This window comes from Malaya genurostris, chromosome 2, assembly GCF_030247185.1.
Source record: "Malaya genurostris strain Urasoe2022 chromosome 2, Malgen_1.1, whole genome shotgun sequence".
NCBI lineage: Eukaryota > Metazoa > Arthropoda > Insecta > Diptera > Culicidae > Malaya > Malaya genurostris.
In genome coordinates this window covers 204,333,402-204,354,441 of record NC_080571.1, presented here as the reverse complement: position 1 = coordinate 204,354,441, position 21,040 = coordinate 204,333,402, and the positions used below count along the sequence as shown (strand labels likewise).

At 35.7% G+C, this 21,040-nt stretch overlaps 3 protein-coding genes across 5 annotated transcripts; 1 reads left to right on the top strand and 2 right to left on the bottom strand.

Annotated features, from left to right (window-relative positions):
- Positions 1–1,240: 1,240 nt before the first annotated feature.
- LOC131432165 (ADP-ribosylhydrolase ARH3-like) lies at positions 1,241–4,664 on the bottom strand. The gene is made up of 3 exons (XM_058598277.1): positions 4,399–4,664; positions 3,668–4,347; positions 1,241–1,459 (listed from the first exon to the last, which is right to left on the bottom strand). Exons 1-3 carry the CDS (start codon positions 4,559–4,561, stop codon positions 1,265–1,267), a joined length of 1,038 nt encoding a protein of 345 aa, XP_058454260.1. The 5' UTR covers positions 4,562–4,664; the 3' UTR covers positions 1,241–1,264.
- An 848-nt stretch (positions 4,665–5,512) lies between these two features.
- On the bottom strand, positions 5,513–8,744 carry LOC131427183 (nonsense-mediated mRNA decay factor SMG8). 2 transcript variants are annotated; one of them, XM_058590155.1, is made up of 5 exons: positions 8,492–8,744; positions 8,299–8,437; positions 7,412–8,245; positions 7,240–7,341; positions 5,513–7,180 (listed from the first exon to the last, which is right to left on the bottom strand). In XM_058590155.1, exons 1-5 carry the CDS (start codon positions 8,539–8,541, stop codon positions 5,570–5,572), a joined length of 2,736 nt encoding a protein of 911 aa, XP_058446138.1. In that variant the 5' UTR covers positions 8,542–8,744; the 3' UTR covers positions 5,513–5,569. The 2 variants fall into 2 exon arrangements, with proteins under 2 accessions (XP_058446138.1, XP_058446139.1); XM_058590156.1 differs by having other exon boundaries at positions 8,299–8,420.
- A 327-nt stretch (positions 8,745–9,071) lies between these two features.
- On the top strand, positions 9,072–10,242 carry LOC131427182 (replication termination factor 2). 2 transcript variants are annotated; one of them, XM_058590153.1, is made up of 3 exons: positions 9,072–9,237; positions 9,304–9,675; positions 9,743–10,242. In XM_058590153.1, exons 1-3 carry the CDS (start codon positions 9,169–9,171, stop codon positions 10,181–10,183), a joined length of 882 nt encoding a protein of 293 aa, XP_058446136.1. In that variant the 5' UTR covers positions 9,072–9,168; the 3' UTR covers positions 10,184–10,242. The 2 variants fall into 2 exon arrangements, with proteins under 2 accessions (XP_058446136.1, XP_058446137.1); XM_058590154.1 differs by having other exon boundaries at positions 9,101–9,237; positions 9,308–9,675.
- The last annotated feature ends 10,798 nt before the right edge of the window (positions 10,243–21,040 follow it).

The window sequence follows — 21,040 nt, the reverse complement described above, 5'->3', positions numbered from 1 at the left end:
CGATGGCAGAACGAGGTGTACATTTTTATAAAACTTCCAGGTAAATTCATCTAGTTGGCAGATCTTGTTAGTTAGTGAATATATAAAACTATTTTAGAACCACTATTCCCCGGTTTCCGCTTCCGAAAGCACTGATAGTAATGAAGAAAAGCTCCAAATTTACGAATTTACTTCCATTTCTCAACAACGGTTAAGCCGATTTTCATGACTCATGATTCAAATTGAAGCTCTCGTTGTCTTAGAAGATACTGTACAATTTCATCCAGATCCGACTTCCGGTTCCGAAATTATAGGGCGATGAGTCTCAAAACATTAAAATCGTCATTCAAAATGACGGTGCAAAACTGGTACGCGTCGGTACGTGCGGTACGAAAGAAGAAAACACCACCGGCTTTGATCCGTTCACAGTATGCTTTGTCCAGTTTCGTAATTCGTGCAGCGTTGCCACATTCACATTTCAGGTTTTTTCAGGTAAAATGTCAAATAATGTCACTCATGAAATAAAAAATGTCACTTTCCCATACTAATAATAATCTCAAAGTTCCATAGGTTGTTATTGGATTTCATCTTGCTTTCATAGGGTAAAGTAGGTTTAAAATTGCACACCGTTATTTAGAGCGATGATGCAAAAAAGGATAAAATTCTTCTAGATTTGGCTCAAAACAGATTTAATTTGTAGGCTATATTAGTTACTTACTAAACGAACCGAATTCGGCTATTCTGGTTTCCAGTTCCCGGTTCCATAAGTACCGATCATAAACGAGAATCAATTTTCTCAGAGATGATATGATCGATTACCACAAACTTAGGCTCAAATAAAAGTTCCCATAGTCGCATAGGTTGCTGTTTAATATCGTCTGGGTCCGACTTCCGGTTCCAAAACTATAGAGTTAAGTGTGTTTAATCATTCAGTGCGACGATGCAAAATAAAGAAAAATTTTTATAACCTTGACATAACTGTTTAAAAAATGAAATGGTTATGTTAGTTCATACCTAAAGAAAGTTTCTTATTTGATTCAAGATTGAAAAAAAATTCTTGACAGAATCTTGTAGTGATATTTTTGAAAATATAAGTAATATTACACCACTAGGTGGATTAAAAAAGATTTTTTAAATTACATATTAGACAAATCAGATTAAAATTTGCAATATGCTGTACTAATACTAACGTTGTCAGGAACATTTTAGGTAGTTATACTAAAACAATCCGTAATCTAACGATATTCAATATATTTCATTACTATAACTATAAAAAATGCTACATTCATAACTCTAGTAGTTGGTCAGCTAATTTAATTATTCCTTCTGAATCTTCGCAATGTCGGATAAGATTTTCTGATATAACAGTACTTCCAAAATAAGCTCCACTGATGGCGCATGCCATACTAGCGATTGTGTCAGTATCCCCTCCTAAGGAAATAGCGTACTCTAGTGTATTGCGGAAAGAGTTTTGGTCAGTCTGCAAATAAATTAAATGGTAAATGTATTCAGATTATATTTATAGCTTCGTGTGACATTAGAATGTAATTTGTGTATTTGAATTGGCATGGATAATATTGCTGAGCCGACCTGAATACAAGTAGAGATGTGTGAAAAATTTTGTACGCCCGTATAGATAATTCGTAAATGTTCCATCACACTTCGAGAAAAGGACTAATTCAACCGTCTCAAGAGTACTAAAAAAGCTCAAGGATCGATTGCTTTTACATCACAAACACGTAGCCAAATGGAAACATGGAGAAACTTACACCCAAAATCTCAACATTTAGAAACGACAAGTTGTGGCTTGCCTCAGTTGCACAGGTATTTGCAATAATTCAATATTAATTAGCGGAAATGCTCTAGTTATAGTAAATAATTTCGAATTTAAAGCTTAAGTCTGAAAAATTTGATACTTTTACTTAATTCAAAGTACAAAATGTGTAAAAATAATAAAAATTCAGAATCAATTCACTTTTGCTCGATATGACCACCTTTTGCCTTGACTTGATGACTTGAGAGAGCGAAGGAGTTGCTTCGTTTTGCCGAAAGCGGTCAATTTCCGAACATTGTATTTTCTGACGAGAAAATTTTTCCAATTGAGCAATTCGTAAACTCTCAAAACGATAGGGTTCTCTTTGGGCCATTTTGGAGAGCAAAGTCCGAACTAAAAGATACACCAGTCTCGAGGCGCTGAAAAAAGTTATTGTCCGCGAGTGGGCCAAAATACCTGCAAGTCACATTCGGCCAAACGAAGCAACTCCTTCGCTCTCTCAAGTCATCAAGTCAAGGCAAAAGGTGGTCATATCGAGCAAAAGTGAATTGATTCTGAATTTTGTATTATTTTTACACATTTTGTACTTTGAATTAAGTAAAAGTAATTTTCCAAACTGAATTTATGGCCTTTTTAATTGGTTACACTTCGAGTGCCGGACCCTGTAAACTTATCATACGAAAATGTTCGAAGACAATTTAATTGATTTGGATGTTATCCTCACCGATGAATTTCTTTTTGGGTTTTTCCTATTATCAGGCATGCCTGGATCACACCCATAGACAAATTGCTCCAAAGGATCGTAAAACATCTACGGGATATTGTTCAGTAAAAGGATCAGGAAAGTTTGCATTCATGGATAACTTAAACGCTATAAAAATAAAACATTTGTTGACGACTTTCAAAATTTGGTACAATCAATTGGATTGCAAAATCTCAAACAATTGCTTGCTCTCAAACAACATCTCTTCCAAAGAATGCCTGGAATTCGTTATTATTATTATTCCATACCAAGCGAACTAGACTACGACATCCAAATAACCCTAGAAACGTTGCTGGAAACCGGGTCATAGGTTCCCTCCATCATGTTACCCAGGCGACACATTTCTTTGTAGTAACCAAATTATTAACGAAAAAGTCGAGTATCTTTTATTATAAATGCACCAGAGTTTGACAAGGGCATAAATATGCTTCTCTTGATCACCAGTGTGTTTGTTTGAACATTCTCGATCCAATAAAACAACAATTGTCAAAACTTTCGTATTGACTTTTTTCACTTACTTGCAATAGTCTGTGTAAAAATATAGAAAATTTTATAAGCAAATTTCTATAAAAATCAATGCAATCTTCAATTGAATCGATTCACAAAGTTTCTTTTCCCATTACATATTACAAGTACGTTTACAACTCTCCCTACGCAAAATTGCGGAGGCATATGATGTCCTAATGGTAATAACCAAATCATGTATATAATAGGGCTGAAAAGTCATCACTTGTGATTGAACACCCAACTTAAATCTTAACAATTCAAATTAAATTCATATTGCATTAAACAATACGTTTAAAAAATTTCTGCTCCAGCAGTCATTTCATATCATTAGTTAAAGTGAGATCTGCTTTAGGTGTTCGATATAATGACTTTAAGGATAAGATGAAAATAGGTGCATTCACTTCGAGCATTTGTGTCGCTATAACCGCTATAACAGTACTATTGCACAATGTTTAAGTTTCTTCTGTCATATCGCTTCTTAGGACCAAAGAAATAATTCTGTATCCGATTTTATCATCATTCATTGATTGAAAGTTGAGTAATGGACAAAATAACATGACGACTCTACTAATTATTTGTTAATTATTATAATAATGGGTGTAAAAATCACTTCACTCGCAAAGTGTTGGTGAATTTATACTTACATCTTCCAATGTTTCTGCTGTGCACTTCAAAAAACAAAAGACTGCAGTGGGAACCGAGTATAAGGCTTGAACGTTGTGGCCAAGCATATTCAACACATTTTCATCACTAGGATCGATTTTTCCGTCCAGTAGTTGTTCAATTGCATTAAGTTGCTTTTCATAGGCATTACAATTGTCATCTAAATCAGGATCGTTGACTTGTTCCAACTCTTTTATGTCCTTCTTCAAAGATGAAAGAAATACCTTTTTATTCAGATTTTCTCGTGGATCTAGTAGAAGGCACTGTTTGATAGCTAATGCTTGCAAAATTGCTCCGTTGATTCCAAGTATATGTGTATGAGTCACTGAAGATGACTGCTGTACTAATTCCACTAATTGATTTTTCTCGTGTTTTACACAGAATAATGCCATAGGTGCGACTCTCATCGCTGCCCCATTACCATATGATCCTGTTCCACCAAACTGTGCTTGGGCTGGTCCAAGTGGATCGGAAAGCTTACTCATGCGAAGTTTAGCAAATACGTCCACAACTGCTGCTCCATAACCACGCTTAGGATCTTTGTAATATTCTTTAACAAAATTTTTCGCCAGAAGCTTCTGGGAGAAACCATTTGGATCCAGCAAAGTATTCGCCACACATCTTGTCATTGCAGTATCGTCAGTGAATTTTTTGTACGGGGCTAAAATAAAATTATGTCAATATAAGGAAAACAAATAAAAATATGTATAACCTTTGAAAAACGGTCCTTCTAACGTATCAAGGTTTTTCTTCAACACCAATTTTGATCCACTGTCCATCAATTGACCTTCAAACGGGGCTCCACAACAATCACCAATTAAGGAGCCGAGAAGGGTTCCCCGAAATTTCGAACGTAATAATACTTTATCAACCATTGCACTGAGAGTAAATCAAATGAAAAGGAACCTTCGATTCGAATGTTCTTCTATTGCACTACTGTGAACCGGCGTTTTGTATATTTACCAAAACAAACCTTTGTCAAACTTGTCAAGCATGTATATATGTATGTTATATCACAAAAGCATCGACTTTTGAGTATTGAAGCAGTACTAGAATTCTAATGGAATAGACCATTTAACATTCTACTTCCTCGCACAAACGGATATTTAGTTGTAGACCTTCCGTAGTTATACTTTTAAATTGTCCAAATGAGTGAAAATGAATAAAATGCAATTAAAATGATTCTCTGGAGAAGCAAATCATCTTTGTTGTACATATTTAATTGTATGATTACATAAGATCACGGAGAAGAAAAACAGTTAACTTCAATAGTAAATCAGTTTTTTTTAAAGCGTATTGTTAGCAAATACAAATAATGTTGTTCAAGAGATAAATAAATAAATAATTTCAAGAATGCTTTACATTTCATTTATTCTGATGATTCATATTGAAGCCACTGTTCACATGTGCTTACTACCGCTTATTGTAGCACGTCCGCCGTCCATAGCACTGACAATTTCTTGAAACTTACAACTGTCCTTTTATAATAATCAACAAGGCCTAACATGTTCTCTATGGTGTGTGTTTTGCATCTGGATCCGAAGCTAGCAATTTACAAAAGCCATTGCAAGATACCTTGGATAATTTGTAGTTGTCTTTCCAAGAAAGCATGATCCCGCTCAGGTTCAGTTGTCGGAAATGAACAATTATTGTACAAACCATGGCTTTCAAATATCTTGAAATCTGGATCGATCCCAAGTGCACTTGGGGAAAAACATTTGGTATCTGATAATGACAAGCCAACGAATAATAATTCTTCTCCGATAAATTATAGAATCTTGGTAGAAGCTTGGAAAAATTTCGGAATTTTTAGTGAGTACGTATGATTTCATGAGTAACATAGATTTATTCAACACGGTGTCACACACAGATGCCAACAGTTTTTAGGGTAAATCTTCGTTGATTTCACTCTCGCGTATTCCGTACACTCCCGCTAATAGAACACCATGGATCGCAGAATTGGTCGGACTCACCTCTGTTGGAGGCATTAACGGTCCATTTTCACCCTCGTAGATGAATGGCAATCGTAGAATCCAGTACGCACTTTGGCTAAGTTTGATCGGCTCCGGCAGGCCAGTGGTGAATGTGAGACTATTTTGCATATGATTTTGAAAAATTTTGACCTTTGGTTCTAGAATTACATTCACCGGCGCCTTGGGTGTCACAATGTGGATACGCATAAGTTGAGCTACGTTGGAACTGCGACACGGACAAGGAAAATAAATTGGCATATCATTGAAAACGACTTTGCTGCCGCTGTCCCGAACGATACCGGAACCGCCCCGCAGTACACTATCAGGGCCACTCATAATGAAACGATGCCCTCGAAGGCACTCGTATTCAATTCCGATAAAGATTTTCAATGTAAAATTGTTACTGGTCTCAATCGATTTCGCTTGAGAAGGATTCTTTTTTCGATTTCTTATTTTTTCATATGATGCTGCCCATGACTGAGCATGTTCGAGGCGAACACTGACATCCCATGGGAGCAAGAAATTAGTTCCAGACAGGAATCCACTTTGTATATGCTCTGGCATGCCACTATTATGAGTATATATTGAACTGGGTCCTAGACATACCAAAGACCACGATGGGAACTGTGGAAGTAATCCAGCGGGACTTGCAGCATGAAGCATGCCGGGAAGGTATTCCGTTGTAGAAGGCTGTCTGAGAATAGTTTTCTCCATCTCTGTGGTATGCTCTCCTACTTTAATGACGATTTCATTAATTGATTCTTGTTGCAATGCATCTTCTTGCTCAGTTTCACTTGTGTATGTTTTCGGACTATTCTCTTCCTCGTCTTTATCGTCTAAACTGAAAGTGAGATTTGAAGCTCCGTCTTGACTTTTCTGGCTCCCAGAAAGATGTGGGGATTGATCGTTTGTCAATGGCGGATGCGTACATGTGTCGGGGGTTTTGTTGGAGTTCTCGAATGACATAAGATTCGAGAAATTCTTGTTGACAAATTCCGCCGCTCTGAAATCATTACTCGAAGGTTCGAAAATCGGGAATTTTATTCTTTCTAGAACATTGCAATTACTGCAAATTTTTGCAATGATCTGGTAGAATTCGTAGTTGGCTTGTCGAATCGTATACGGATCTTCACGATGACCTTGTGTACGACCACAATTACAAGCAGACACAAACACTACTTCACTGGAGTGTTCCGTTGGATCATTGGCCTTGTGTTTACCCAAAGCACACGGATTTCCTCGTAAACTAGGGTACTCGCACTGCTGTTTGCCATTCAACCAAATAGAATCGCAATAATCCCTTAGTTTTCTTTCATGTCTTTCTACCTCAGGTCCTCTCGCATATTCCATGAACAATTCATGGGATTGTTGGTATTTCTTTTCGTGAAAAGTACTACTATAATGATGAGGTAACATTTCTTTGTAACTAACCATGGCTAGCTCCAAACCATGCTCACAAGTTTCGAAGAAAAACCGTTCATCGATGTCTATAATCTTGTGGAAATTTTCCAAATATGCCCTCTGGAATAAAAACCTCGTTAGAGAGAGAGAATGGTTTCTAGAAAGAATGGATAACTTACGTAATCCGCATCATCTGGTTCGTAGCTACTGTTATCAGGATTTTCAATGAAAATTTTATGTAACAACTTGAAACCCTCGAACCAAGTATTAATGTCCGGGATCTATAATGAGAATATAGTACAAACCAATTACAACTTGTTCATCTTGATTTTCAAATGTTGTTAGGCTTACAACAAAATGACTTCTGCCTCTGTACTTCGACATACTATCGTCAAAACCATGTTCAAATGCCTCTGCGACGTGCTCTTTCAAAAGCTTTAATATGCTTCTCTTATGATTATTATTTTTACTGACTCCCACGCTCCACGCGGACATTCCGTAACCATCATACGGTCTTAATCTACTCATCAGCTCTTCATCATCCGCTTCAGTCTGCCCAGATGGTTTATCTAAGTACTGCGTCAACAAATCTATCGATTCATTCAATGGATCTGTTTTTGCTCCACTGTCGCTATTGAAGAAAACAAACTTTTTGCTTCTCGGTATCGAAAACAGTGACATTGCACTATTATTTGTAATAATAAATTCATTTCTCAGCATTCTAAAAATTTCATTCTCAATAGAATTTTCCAATGCATCCAACTTTTCAACATCTTCCGGTTTTATATCGTTAGTTCCCTCGAAGAAAAATAAAAATCGCGGACTACACAATCGAACTTCTTTGCCCATATAATTTCCAACGCTAGAATTTTTCAGTAGTTTGGGTAGAAACTTTAGCACGTACTTCTCGCGAATGATTTTCAATGATTTGAAAATTGATAAATAACTCGAGTCGAACACGGATGTTGGCTCTACTAAAACAATCATGTGGCATACCTGAATCGCAAACAGTAGCATACGTGCGAATCGTGTTCTTATACGACTGTTGAAACTTACAAAGTTATAGTCACTCCCACTCTGTGCAGCTTTCATCAAAAGGTCTCCCATTACATACTGGTCGAAAGTAGTTTCGAAATGCAAGAACAGAATGTTGCCTTCGTTCTCGAAATAAAATTTGATTCGGCCCTATGGACATGACGTATTAGTATATATGTTTTATGCACAAAACCAGAGAATACCTCGCAACATTTCGAATCCGTTAGAGCCGGATGAATGGTAAGTAAATTGAATCCAACAAGTTTATTGCAATCTGGAGTCGATGATTTACCTATAACACCGACAACCATTCGTTGTTTGTCATCTCTGAAGATAATTTTTCTAAAAAAAAGATTATTCAACAAACAAATGCCTTCCATAAATTTTACCACTTACTTCAGATCATCGGGGATATCCGGATACACAAAACTATTTACTGGATTCATTTCAAATCATTATTCTTTAGCATCAGTCAGTTTTAGTTGCTAATGTTCGATTTTTATAGAGCTACAATACCTATGTTTTATTACCCATTTATTTTAATTCAGGCGCTCAAGAATATAAACATTTGGAAGAAGAGTTTAAAAATATTTTGGTATTGGGTACAGGCGTAGATTACTTATCGTTTTGTTATTTGAATAAATGATTAACGTGTAATCGCGGTACTTGCACATGATAAAAACGGCTAGCATCCTTGTCTAGAATCTGCTGTCAAAACCAACTGGCCGACAGTTATACAATAATTGTATTTACCCTAAATAATAATTTAGTTTCATATAAAAACAACAGACTACATAAATTTTCATTTGTTGATTTGATTTTATTAAGGAAAACTTACAAAAATGTCAGATATAATCAATGATCGACTAGGAATTGTACACTTCGTTTGTTCAGAATCTAAAGAAAATTATATATGTCATATTTCATACTTACATTTGTCAGTGGGCTGGTTAAATACATTTTGTCAGTGCGCTGGTTAAAGTTAAAACGTCAGAATACGAGAAAGTTTTGTTTTCATGAACTCCATTTGGTTTCAATTTGCTAAATTCTAACTATTTTCATTAAAATATAACATGGGATGCGACGGTGGAACTATTCCTCGACGGGACGAATTAGTTCGGTTAAAAAAGAAACCGGAACAGGTAATTGAGTTTCGCTCAGAACAATATAAATCTATGAAAACGACACTTAAAAGCATTTATTTTCAGAAAGACAAAGATGCAGAAAGACAGTTCCGTTGGAAACATTGTACACTTACTCAAGAACGTTTACAAAAGCCTATAGTTATGTGCGGCCTTGGTAGACTTTATTCGAAGCAGAATGTTATCGAACATCTACTGGAAAAAAGTAAAATGCCTGAGTCAAGTGCACACATCAAATCGCTCAAAGATATTAAGGATCTGAACTTGACTGCAAACCCAGTTTATGAGGAGCGCCAAGATGGGAAGAGCTCTGAATTCATTTGTGCTTTAATTGGATTGGAGATGAGTGGTCAGTTTCGGTTCGTTGCCCTTTGGACATGTGGATGTGTGTTTTCGGAGCGTGCACTAAAAGAAATCAAGGACAAAGTTTGTTCAGTGGTAAGTTTTACATACGTTTTACGTAACAGCATATTTTTTTATTTTAATGCTTTTCGTCAATATTTAGTGCCAAAAACCATTCACTGATCAAGATGTAATAATTTTGAATGGTTCAGACGAGGATATCGATTTGATGCGTACCCGAATGGAGCATCGTGCAGCACGTCTTAAAGCGGAAAAGAAGTCCAAGTCAGAAAGAAAATCGAAAGCACTTCCAACTGCAGCTGCTGCAGTTTCGGATGCAACTGAAGCAGAAGCGGGACCGTCGAAAGCAGTAGTTGCTGGTATGCCAGGATGTACGTCCAAGAAACCAATAGTATTGAATAAGCGAGCACTAATAAGCGATAAAATAGGTGATGGGCCTTTATTCAAAAAATCTAAACAAGATTACAGTGTAGCGAAGGACCCCAGCGCTACTGCAGTTTATAAATCACTCTTCACAACCCATGAAAGTGAACAGGATCAGAAGAGAGCTCATTGGGTTACGTATAATCCTTTCTATAACTAAAAACTTAACACTAGATATACATTCATTATGAAATAAATTGAAATCATTAATAAGATTAACGGAAATAATATATTTTTTTATAGTTTTCTTTTTTATTTGGCTCTTTTGCACTTAAGCTTAACGTGGCCGTTTTACAATAAAAAAATAGTTTTTTTTTGCTGGATTTTGTAATTTTTTTCCTTGGAGGAGAGGCACTTTCACTGTTTTCTAGCGAATGAAGAGGGAGCAGTGGCCCTTATTCTGCGAGTCGAGTGAGGTGACTCGACAAATCTCACCTCGCTGTCACGTGACTGTAGTCACCCTATTCTACGAGTCGACTCGGGTGACGTGAGAGGTTCATTCCATGGTGAGTGAGAAGCTGTACCTCAAGCGACAAACGATTCATTTCCCAAACGTCAAAGCAATTGAAATGACGTCAAAACAATTGAAGAATCACCTTTTGTGAGGTAAATAAATTATTTATTTCGATTGAAACTTATTCAATGAAAATCTTTATATTTTTGCAGGATTTGTTATTTGCATGAAATAATACTAATGGTCTTGATATTAATAATCATAAGTATTCCAAAAATATTTATGAATAAAATGATAAGATCGTGTAGTAACATAGTGTACTGTTAAATTGAATCTAGATCAAAATGGTTTTTGATTCACTAGATCAATGTATAATAAAATCACATTAGGACTCAATTTGCATGAATACTTTTGAATTGATTTCCACAAATGTTGGATATCATGAAAAGTCTCATGGTTCAATATAGCCTGCTATTGTATCGCATCCGGATCTATGTTCCGTTCTGAAAGACAATGTAAAAAAGTACTTTTTAATCTTAATATATCAATATCAAAGTACGCCTAGTTTGGATTCTCTGCGTCGTTTTTATGTGTGTGTCCAAATCTCACTATTGTGACTGAGAAAATTGAGTGACAATATTTGTCACACACACAGACATTTGCTTAGATCTTTGAGCTGAATCGAATGGTATATGGAATTTGGTTGAAAGGCCCATTTTCACATTGATTGTATAGCCCTTAAATATGTGAGAAAGGCAAAAATTATAAACCTGTAACCGCATCACCAGTTACTAAGTTATTCCGTACGTTATTACGCCATATAAAGTTTACATAAAACAGTTGGCGATGAGTAACATGAGTTGTTTTTCAATGACCAATTAGAACTTTATGTTTTATCATTAAAACATAAATTACAATTGACAATAATTATGCAGTGTATTTAAAAATTCAAAATAAAATTCATTGAATTTACCTCACACTTAAATTAACAATTATCATGTGATATAAAGTAGAAGTGTGAATTTAACACACATTTTAGTTGATAGGTTCAAACATTTTTTTTTTTATATTTTATTCTATTTTTGAATATAAATGGATATCAATTTTTTTATTTCCGATATAGAACCCAAAATCTTTTTTCGAATCAAATCTTCATACGTTTTAGCATAAATCTTTTTCTTCAAAATATCTTTTCGTACTAGACCTACTGATATCGACTTTGAAATTTCAAGATTTCTGAGTCGGTTTTCAAAGTGATTACATAGCCATTCTGTATGAGAAAGGCAAAAATATACCAAACTTGACTATCACAAATAAGCGAACAAGGATAGTCAGGTATAACTACAAAGCTTATCAATAAAATTCAATGGCAATACATAATACATTCTATTTTGTTGGGACATTGCAAATAAAACAAAATTGAATTGATAGCCGTTTTTTATTCATAACAAAATGGGAATAGTTAATACTCCTCCTCTCAGAATATCCAGTCAAATATGTTATTTGACTTGAATTAGTCGATTTAGGCAAGCGATTCCGATCGAGCTCATATTTTGAGAATAGCTAGAAAGATTACCAATTTCGGTTTTTCTGCCTGAAAAAAAAAAAAACAATTAAATCCTTTTCCGTACATCATTCACCTTTTTCTAGCAGAAATTTTGAAAATCTCGATTTTTCGTTTCTGCTGTCACTTAACTCACAGGTATCGACTCTGAAACTCACCCCTGGTGACTTTTGTCACCCATATTCGACTGCAGGAATACGGTGAGAGTTCATCCTGGTGACTTTTGTCACTTCATTCGACTGTCAGAATCGCGTGACTCGGGTGACTCGACTTATCTCACCTCACTCGACTCGCAGAATAAGGGCCAGTGATTCACTATTCACGCTCCGGTCCATTTGTTCGGCATCACTGTTATTGGCGGAACAATCGTTGCTTATTTCACAGGTGTTGGGTATGTTGTAAACTGCAGCTGGTGTACTTTGTTCTATAGGGGATACTGATGGTTTCGTTGAGGGGGATGCTTCATTGTTGTTGGTGGCTGTCGCAGGAGTACTGGGGTTGGTGTGAAGGAAACACCGTTGTCCTTTGGTGTAGTTGTCTCCTTGTCCAGTTTATCGCATGGGTAACCGTAGTGAACAGCTTTTTGGCAATATGACATGTGGCCATCTGATTGTCATAGGTAACAAGTAATTTGAACGGAATTCTTGTATCCTAACCGAAAGTCACATAAGAAGGTATAGCCCTCTTCAAGCGCATGCGTAACAAACGTACGCCATTTAGAATACCGGGAAAAAAGTTCTTCCACCTTCATTTTTCAATAGAGAGAATCTCTCCGTATTGAGACATAATTTTGCGAATATATGGATCGATGACGCTTGAGGGAAAATCATGCACACGCACTTCTATAGCACTATCTTCCATATATACTGCAATGTTGTACTTAATGTTTTCGTGCTCCACATAGGGCACATTGTTATTATATTTTGGGAATTAAATTTCATCCAACTCTTTATAAAACTGGATGTAAACTACATTATTTGTCTTATTGCATTGAAGTAAATGCACATGTTTAATGTCAAGTTGCATTTGCTCCTTAAGCAAACCTTCAAGTTCTCGTATCGAAGGTCGAATTTTGCACTGCCTGAAATCAACAGTAATTGTATTCTTCCGTAGCGGCGGTAGCTTTTGTTCGTTTGGCTCACTCGTTTCGAGATTGTTCTCGAAAGCGATTACTTCACAATACTGTACTTGGTTTCTTCCGTCCCAAACGTAAGCGGTATTGTTTTATCGACTGACTTGGTTGAGATGTGAAAGCGAACTAACGAAAAAAATATTCTAATTATTTTGTATTAAGGTGTATGAAAAATTGGTCAGTTTAATCAATCAATGGACACGTCGTTTCGAATTCAGTACGGTGAAATTTTGAGTGTTTCGCGAGAAAAAAAGAATTCCTACATCCTGCTGGGAAGCTATGTTACTGTGGTAAGCATTTTTCGGCAAAGATCAAAACAGCGAAGAATGACGAATAAAAATGTGATATTACTTTCTAATTATTTATATCTACATTCCTGTTACCATACTTCCCTACAAATTATTATTCAGAATATCTTCACTGCATACTAAGGAGAATTCGGTATTTTTCATCAACTTTTCAATTGGATGATTGGTCTATCATCGACTTATCCCTAACAGAGCTTTCAAGTTAAGACCACACGCTTTCGATTTATATTGGAAACTATCATGAAATTGCAGTAATGGCTCCGTGACAATCAAAAGAGAAAGTAAACAAAAGCGGCCCTTACACGATCATTATTTTTGTCATTTTTAATGATGACTAATGGCGTTTTCGTTTTTAATTTGCACTACACCGGTGCAGTGCTGCACTGAGGCATCAATAAACGAACAAAAATGACGAAAACATAAACAGTAACCATTGACTACAATAAACGATTCCATTGCACAGAGCTACACCAAACTTTTGATGAGTGCTACACCAGTGGTATCGGTGCAGAAAAAGTGTAGCATTGGTGTAGTGCAATTGGTAAAAACGAACGATTTCAGTGCAGCTTTCGCTACACCAGTGTAGCGCAATTTAAAAACGAAAACGACATAAGTAATGATGTATTTCAAATTTGATAAGCGGCCCTTACACGAGACAATATTATTGTCAATACAAGGAGTATTGACAATACTTTTGATCGTGTAATGGAAACTTCATTGGATTGACGAAAATATTGTCAAAAAATCAAAACTACTCATCAATCCGACAATACTGTCAAATATGTGCAATGAACTCTTCTCTCAATGTTTCCATGTTCATTTGCAATATTTGAAGCTTCAAACGCTTGATTTGTTCGAAAAATGCAGACTCAAGTTCCAAGTCAATTGGATTGAGGGTATTGACAATACTTTGGATTGACAATAATATTGTCACGTGTAAGGGCCGCTATAGAAATCTCGTCATTACTGCACCATTACACTTCATTAAAATGATATTATTTTTTAGTAATGACATTTTTAATGACTCGTGTAAGGGCCGCTAAAGAGAGGCTTTCATTAGCAGGTTCTTTTGTCGTGAAACTATCGAAATAATCGACTTCTTCCCACATTTCCACATTGACGGAATCAGCAATGAATTTTTAATCGACTCCATGATTTTTCAGTGCTCGATCGGTTCAGTGCTAGAATATTTGCCTGAGTTGGATTCTCGATCAACCCAATTGACAGTGACATTATAAATGTCATTGAATATTCGCTCATTTTATGAATGTGTTAGTGTAAAAGTCAGGCGACTTATACCATTTTCGTTTTTAAACCAAGACGCGGGCGACTTTGACTCCGAGTAAAACAAACACGTGGTACGCGCCCTAAACAACAACTCATGAAAACGGTATTAATCAGCACGAAAACGTAAAAAACCGGGAAGAATAAGAAGAAAACGAATTGACAATTCAGTCCGCATCTTTTCACTCTATTCTGACAGGTTTCCGAATCAACCGGTTGTAGGCGAAATTCGTTCGGAATCGATTGTTGCCTGGAGTTGGAATTTATTATGATTTCCACATCGAATTCCGAATGAGAATTTCTCGCCGATTCGGAATTCATTCGGATCTGATAATTTGGGCACAGACTAACAGACATGACAGTATGAATGAATTCTTATAAAAATAATTTTTCGTGATGCACTAGTTCCACCTATATTGTACTGCGCGAACTATTCACTATCTGTACACCCCTTGTATTATGTAAAAGTTTTTTACTAGTTGGATTCCCCTCGTTTGTCAACACCGATCAGCTGCTTGCAGGGATGCCTGATTTCATCAAAATATTTGAAAATGAATCGTCACAATAAAATATTGGATTACGTTGATAATATATTTAACATTTTCGCGATGTTGGAAGGTAACCATTTATTTGACTCAACGTTGTTCATCTAGACTATTTTTCATTGTGTTGGTAGTTTCACCCGAAATTAAGTGGCGGCAGACCCAACCAGTGGACAACTTGACAGCTCCCATACATCGAGAATATAAGTAAAACTTTTGGTTCTCTGGTTCCACAATGACGTCGTAAATAGAATAATATTTGGAAATAACGTATCTGTTTTTTCGAGTATAATAATTTTAATATTTAAATAAGTAAAATAAATTTTGCTAGCATTTCCTGATACCAATAAAATAATTATGATGATAAGTTACTATGGTTTAGCATAAGTATAATTTTTCTCTTTTCATCAATAGAAGGTTTAACAGTAGTTCATCACATTTCAATGAACAATGAACATAAAGTAATGTATTCTACTGAATCCTGAGGAACAATACTACTATTTTGCAAACCAAGCTTAAATCTATGGTTCCCTTATCTGCATTCGAGTCGTTAGAAGATCATCCAATGATAACAAATACTCCTACAAATGGCTACTAATTCCTTGCGTTTTAATTGACAAGACTAAATACGTTAGATACTCTTTAGCCACACACCACATTTCAAAAAACAGTTCATTTCTAACTCTATCAATTACTATTAATAGTTATCTTTTTAGACCAAAGGGAAGATGTTGCGCAGAGTAAATTAAAAGATAGAAAGATTAGAAAATACGCATGTTTGGAGATTTATGACGTGTGTTATTAATGAGTTTGGTGTAATGCAGCGCTGTTAGAAAAAATCGCAATATTTTCATTTCATTCAGGAGTTCTTGCGTGAGTCACAATATGAAAATTAAACTCCTTTTAAATATATTGCTGGACGCATACACAGTGAACGTAAATAACGTAATGAAGTACTTTTTTCTCTTGTAATCTTTTTGTTTCGTAATTCATTGCACCCGTATTGTTTAGGTACACTAGTGCCGTCCTGAATTTAGTGGAACACATATGAAACAGGCTTATTTCTGTCAGGTTGTGTATGGGTTGGGCAGACCAGAAGCAAGTAAATATTGTAACAAAACGGGTTCGATTTTGTATTGCGTTGAAGGATGAGAAGTAGGCACAATTATGTATTAAATCTGTATCCTGCATGAAATTCGCATGGACGTATACAATACAGGTAATTCTGTATGAATGGCAACTCTGTTGATAAATGAAAAAAATAAACACAGTCTAGATGACAGACAGGATGTTTTTGATAGGGTAACGTGGCGCCATCATGACACATGCACTTCCGGTGAAACTCTCAACGGGTGAGCACGTTGCATCGTGTTAGTCCGGGGAAAATTCGAGTATTTCGCAAGAAAGAAAGGATTTTCAGCCGTACTTTGACGATTCGACGCAGCCACACAGCGAGATTTTCGCTTGTAGTCAAGTGAAAAGAAAGTCCACTGGACTATAAACGAAAATTAACTGGCAATATAGCCTTAGTTGCTGTGCCATCAATTCGGCGTCATCTCAAGTGAGGTGACGCCAACCAGAAAGGAAGAAGAAGAAGAAGAAGAATCATGACACATGTGAGTACTGTCCCAAATAAAGGAATATTCGAAATGACCGTTAAAATGATTGAAGAATCTAATTTGAGTGTCCTGTCTGTTAGTCTGTGATTTGGGTTCTGGTACTCAACCAGTCTACTAGAAGAAAAGCACTCAAGATTCGGCATTCTACTCGGATCGTGTCCATTCCATTATAACTTTAAAGGAAATATTTTTCATCGCATTCATACCCCTCACTGGCGTTACTGACAAATAAAATGTCATAAAATATTCGGCTTGTAGTGATGTGTTGGTGAATAAAGATCCAACACAAAAGAGAAGAAAGGAAGAAGCAGTTTTTTACAGCAAAAGCAGGATTCCTTCCAGAGAGTCGGTGAAGACAGGTTACCGTTTTGTGCATACTTTGTAGAATTTCACGAAAATTTAATACGCATTTGTTTGTGAAATTGTGATAATTCATTGTACTTTGTTATTAGTGTGCACCAATTTGAAACAGTGCGGAACGAGCAAGCCATCCGGATCGCAATAAATCCAGTGGTAAGTGAATCTCTTATTACCATGTTCAGCTGGATAAAATGTTTCGCTGGCGTTATGCCACTACGTTTCCACTATTCTTTGTCTAACGTTTTGTTTTGACGGCCGGTGTTTCGTAGGAAACATGTAATACGTTAAGAATGATACTAGTTCCATCATCAAAAAGAATAAATATAAATTTTGATTCAAGGTGAGCTGTTTGTATGATGATCACTCTTCGACGTTGTCCTATGATTCATCTTTTTTAGTACGATGAGTCAGATGCAATAGCTTTGGTGGAAGTCAGTTAGTAAATAGACAACGATCTAGTAAATTAGTTCGTAAGTTGAACAGTGACATTGAAATGGAACAATTTTGAGTACAATTAACAAGAGATTATGTTACAACTCTGCTTCTGATGGTTAACCCCACCCATATAATGCTCAGCTGCGTTTTTCTATAACGTCACTCAATTGAATACAAGCAAAAAGTGCATCTTGCTGATTCGAATTAGCTGATGAATAAATGACATACCTATCGAAATAGTATGATGATATGGTGATTGGTTTTAATTTTATAATAAATTGCAGTTGCTCAATCTAAGGTATTACGTGCTATCGAAGAGTTGCAATTTTAATAAGTAACGTCATCCTGTGACACACCATCTGTTCGAACTACGTGTATCAAAACGACGTTGAACAGTGTGGATTGAACATACGATTTTAAAGTCGTGCAAATAATTTGGTTGTGATTTGATAACTGAATAAAATCTTCGATATCTTATGATATATTGCGTTTTGGGAATTTGTTGCATAGTCCTATTTGAAGCACAATGAAATACGCTTTTAAAAAGAAAATACAATGTTGAAAATCCATCCAACTTCGAGTGATTGTTTAGAGCGTTTGACAGGATACCAGACCAGTTTTGTATGCTCTTTACCAATTTTTAAGAGATACATTAGAGTCTTTTCTATGCTGATATGTTATTATTTGAACTGTAGCCGAAAAACTGAAACATCGTTTTTAATTCTTAATATTTGTAGTAGTATACGGAAAAGAATATGTTCTTCGGATCAATCAGAATCAAGAAGAGAGTACTGGTACAAATATAAAGAATACATTGCAACAATTCATAGTAACTATGATATAAACAAATTCAAACCCATTGATGGTCAGTCAAAGCTACGCGGAAGCCTTTGATATGCCACGTTTTACTTTTACACAGCAGAACCTAAAGCTACAGATACATCTAATTATATGAATCCATCCAGAATTATAACGAAAGAACAGTGGTAATTACATTCACTTCATTAGAAAGGCCAGTTGCTTTTCTCTAGTTTTCTTTCTCTTTTAATCTCTACGCGATACGCGTGAGAAACCCTGCAACGATCTGAACCGCAGTTCGGTAATGCGATATGGTACTGAGCTCATTTTCCCCATGTTTCAGGAAAGAACCCAGTGGAGTCGCGTCTACCTGGCAAACCTGTACAGTGTATAGGTTTATAATGTAGCGAATAAAAATTATTGCACAACAAATATGTGAATAAATTGTGTTCAATATTAATAACTTTCTAAAAACAACCATTTGGTAACCATAAAGCATCGCGTTACCTTCAATAAACTGTGTAGTAACGGGAGTACTACAAAAGGTCGAAAAACGAAAAGCCGAAAACACAAAAAGGCGTACGTCATAGAAAGCCGAACCTCAGAAGGCCGAAACTCAGAAAGCCGAAACGATTCTTTCAACGGGCAGACCGGGCAAACGGTTTGCTTGCGTGGGGCCGACTTTCGTATTTCGGCCTTTTTTTAGAGTCCCGTAGTAACACACCAAAAGGTGTTATGCTATTACAGTCCCTATTAGATTTTTTATCGTGACGTCACAAATGAACAAGAATTCATCCTTGACAGTTCAGCGGTACTGTTTACAAACAAACTTAAACAAAAATCGAAGAACACATCTCAAACAATCATCTTTACATTTTGCAACTAGTGACTTTCATTTAATAAATCTCAAAAACAACCCGTATCTAATCGTGAACAATTGTTTTAAAACTCTATTTAGGCGATATGGACTGTAAATGGTCTCATCCAATTTGTCAACAGAAAAACCAAAAAATCTATGTTTACAAACAGTACTGCTGAACTGTCAAAATGTGTTCATTTGATTGAGGTTAGCAGTGACGGTAAAAAACCTAATGTGAATGTGACGAAATGTGTATGATGCTTTATCTGTAAGGTTGGTAAACGAAATATGCAATTTTTTGAGGACAGGAGGCTTATGATTTTTTTCTTCTAAACTTTCGAAACGAATCGAACATTTTTGGATCTAAAATTTCGCGAAATACCGAAATATTTTGGTTTAAACTTTTCCTTCCGTTTGAAAAAAAACGAGAGAGATTTGTGATCTTGACAAACTGAATAGAACATTTCTAAAAACCGTCAACCTTTTAAAGGGCGTTACGATTAAAAATTGACAAATAAGAATGTGTGAAAAACTATTTTTTTGGATTTCAACTCGATAGGGCTGGAACCTATAAAGATCTATCTCGCCCGTTTATTGTTAGGTTATGTGTTCGATTATGTTATTATTTTCGATTGTAAAGGGTTTTACAGTGACTCCCGATGACAGTTTCGCGGCGTCGTAACACGGATTCACTCCAGGACGAGAAAATTTTCTTGATTACTAAAGAATGACATTCTAATTTTTTATGAAGAATTCATCATTACTGCCCTTACACGTTCATTAAAAATGACATTACTTTTTAGTAATGACACTTTCAATGATCGTGTAAAGCGGCCCCTATACGAGATTTATTGATGTCATTTTCAATGATTACTAAGTAATGTCATTCAAATTTTGTATGAAGAATTCGTCATTACTGCCCTTACACGTTCATTATAAATGACATTACTTTTTAGTAATGAAACTTCTAATGGTCATGTAAGGGGCCGCCTAAGACAAGACCTGACAACTGGTTTCTCTTAAGTATGATTCAGACGGTCCGTAACCGTCAACCTTTGTCAGCGTCACCGTCAAAATTAGTTAAATGCATCCTTATGGAGATATTCACACGTAACGGAAGGAGACAGACTGTCTGAATCGTATAATATTCTTCCTTCCGAATCATCTTTCTCGTCTTTTTCGCCCTGTTGAATAAATACCAACTGCCTGTTTACGTATCGGCAACAGTGTTGCCATGTTTACAGATTTTTTAATAACTTTTTATGTTGAGAAAAAATATTGATTTTTTTTTAATTTTTAGACTCGGTTTTTGATTTGAAAGAAACGTAAAAAATGTTTTGATGAACGTGTTTTTGTTTATTATTAATTAACGTTGAAAACAACAGAATTGAAAATACTTCTGCTGTTGATTTTTTTTTGTGTTGTTTTTTATGCTCTTATGTCTTCAAACGAAAAGCTACAAATCGCTTGATTAAAGAATGTTAAATTTGGTTTTCAAAGGAAGATTCATTATTCGAACAGTCTCAGGCATAGAAGATAGTAATAAATTGTTGTCTATTTTTTTCACCTCATCGTATTAATCACCATATAATATAATATATTTATCGATGGAACATTAAAAAAAACCATCAGATTTTTTTTTTTATTTGGAAAATACAACTT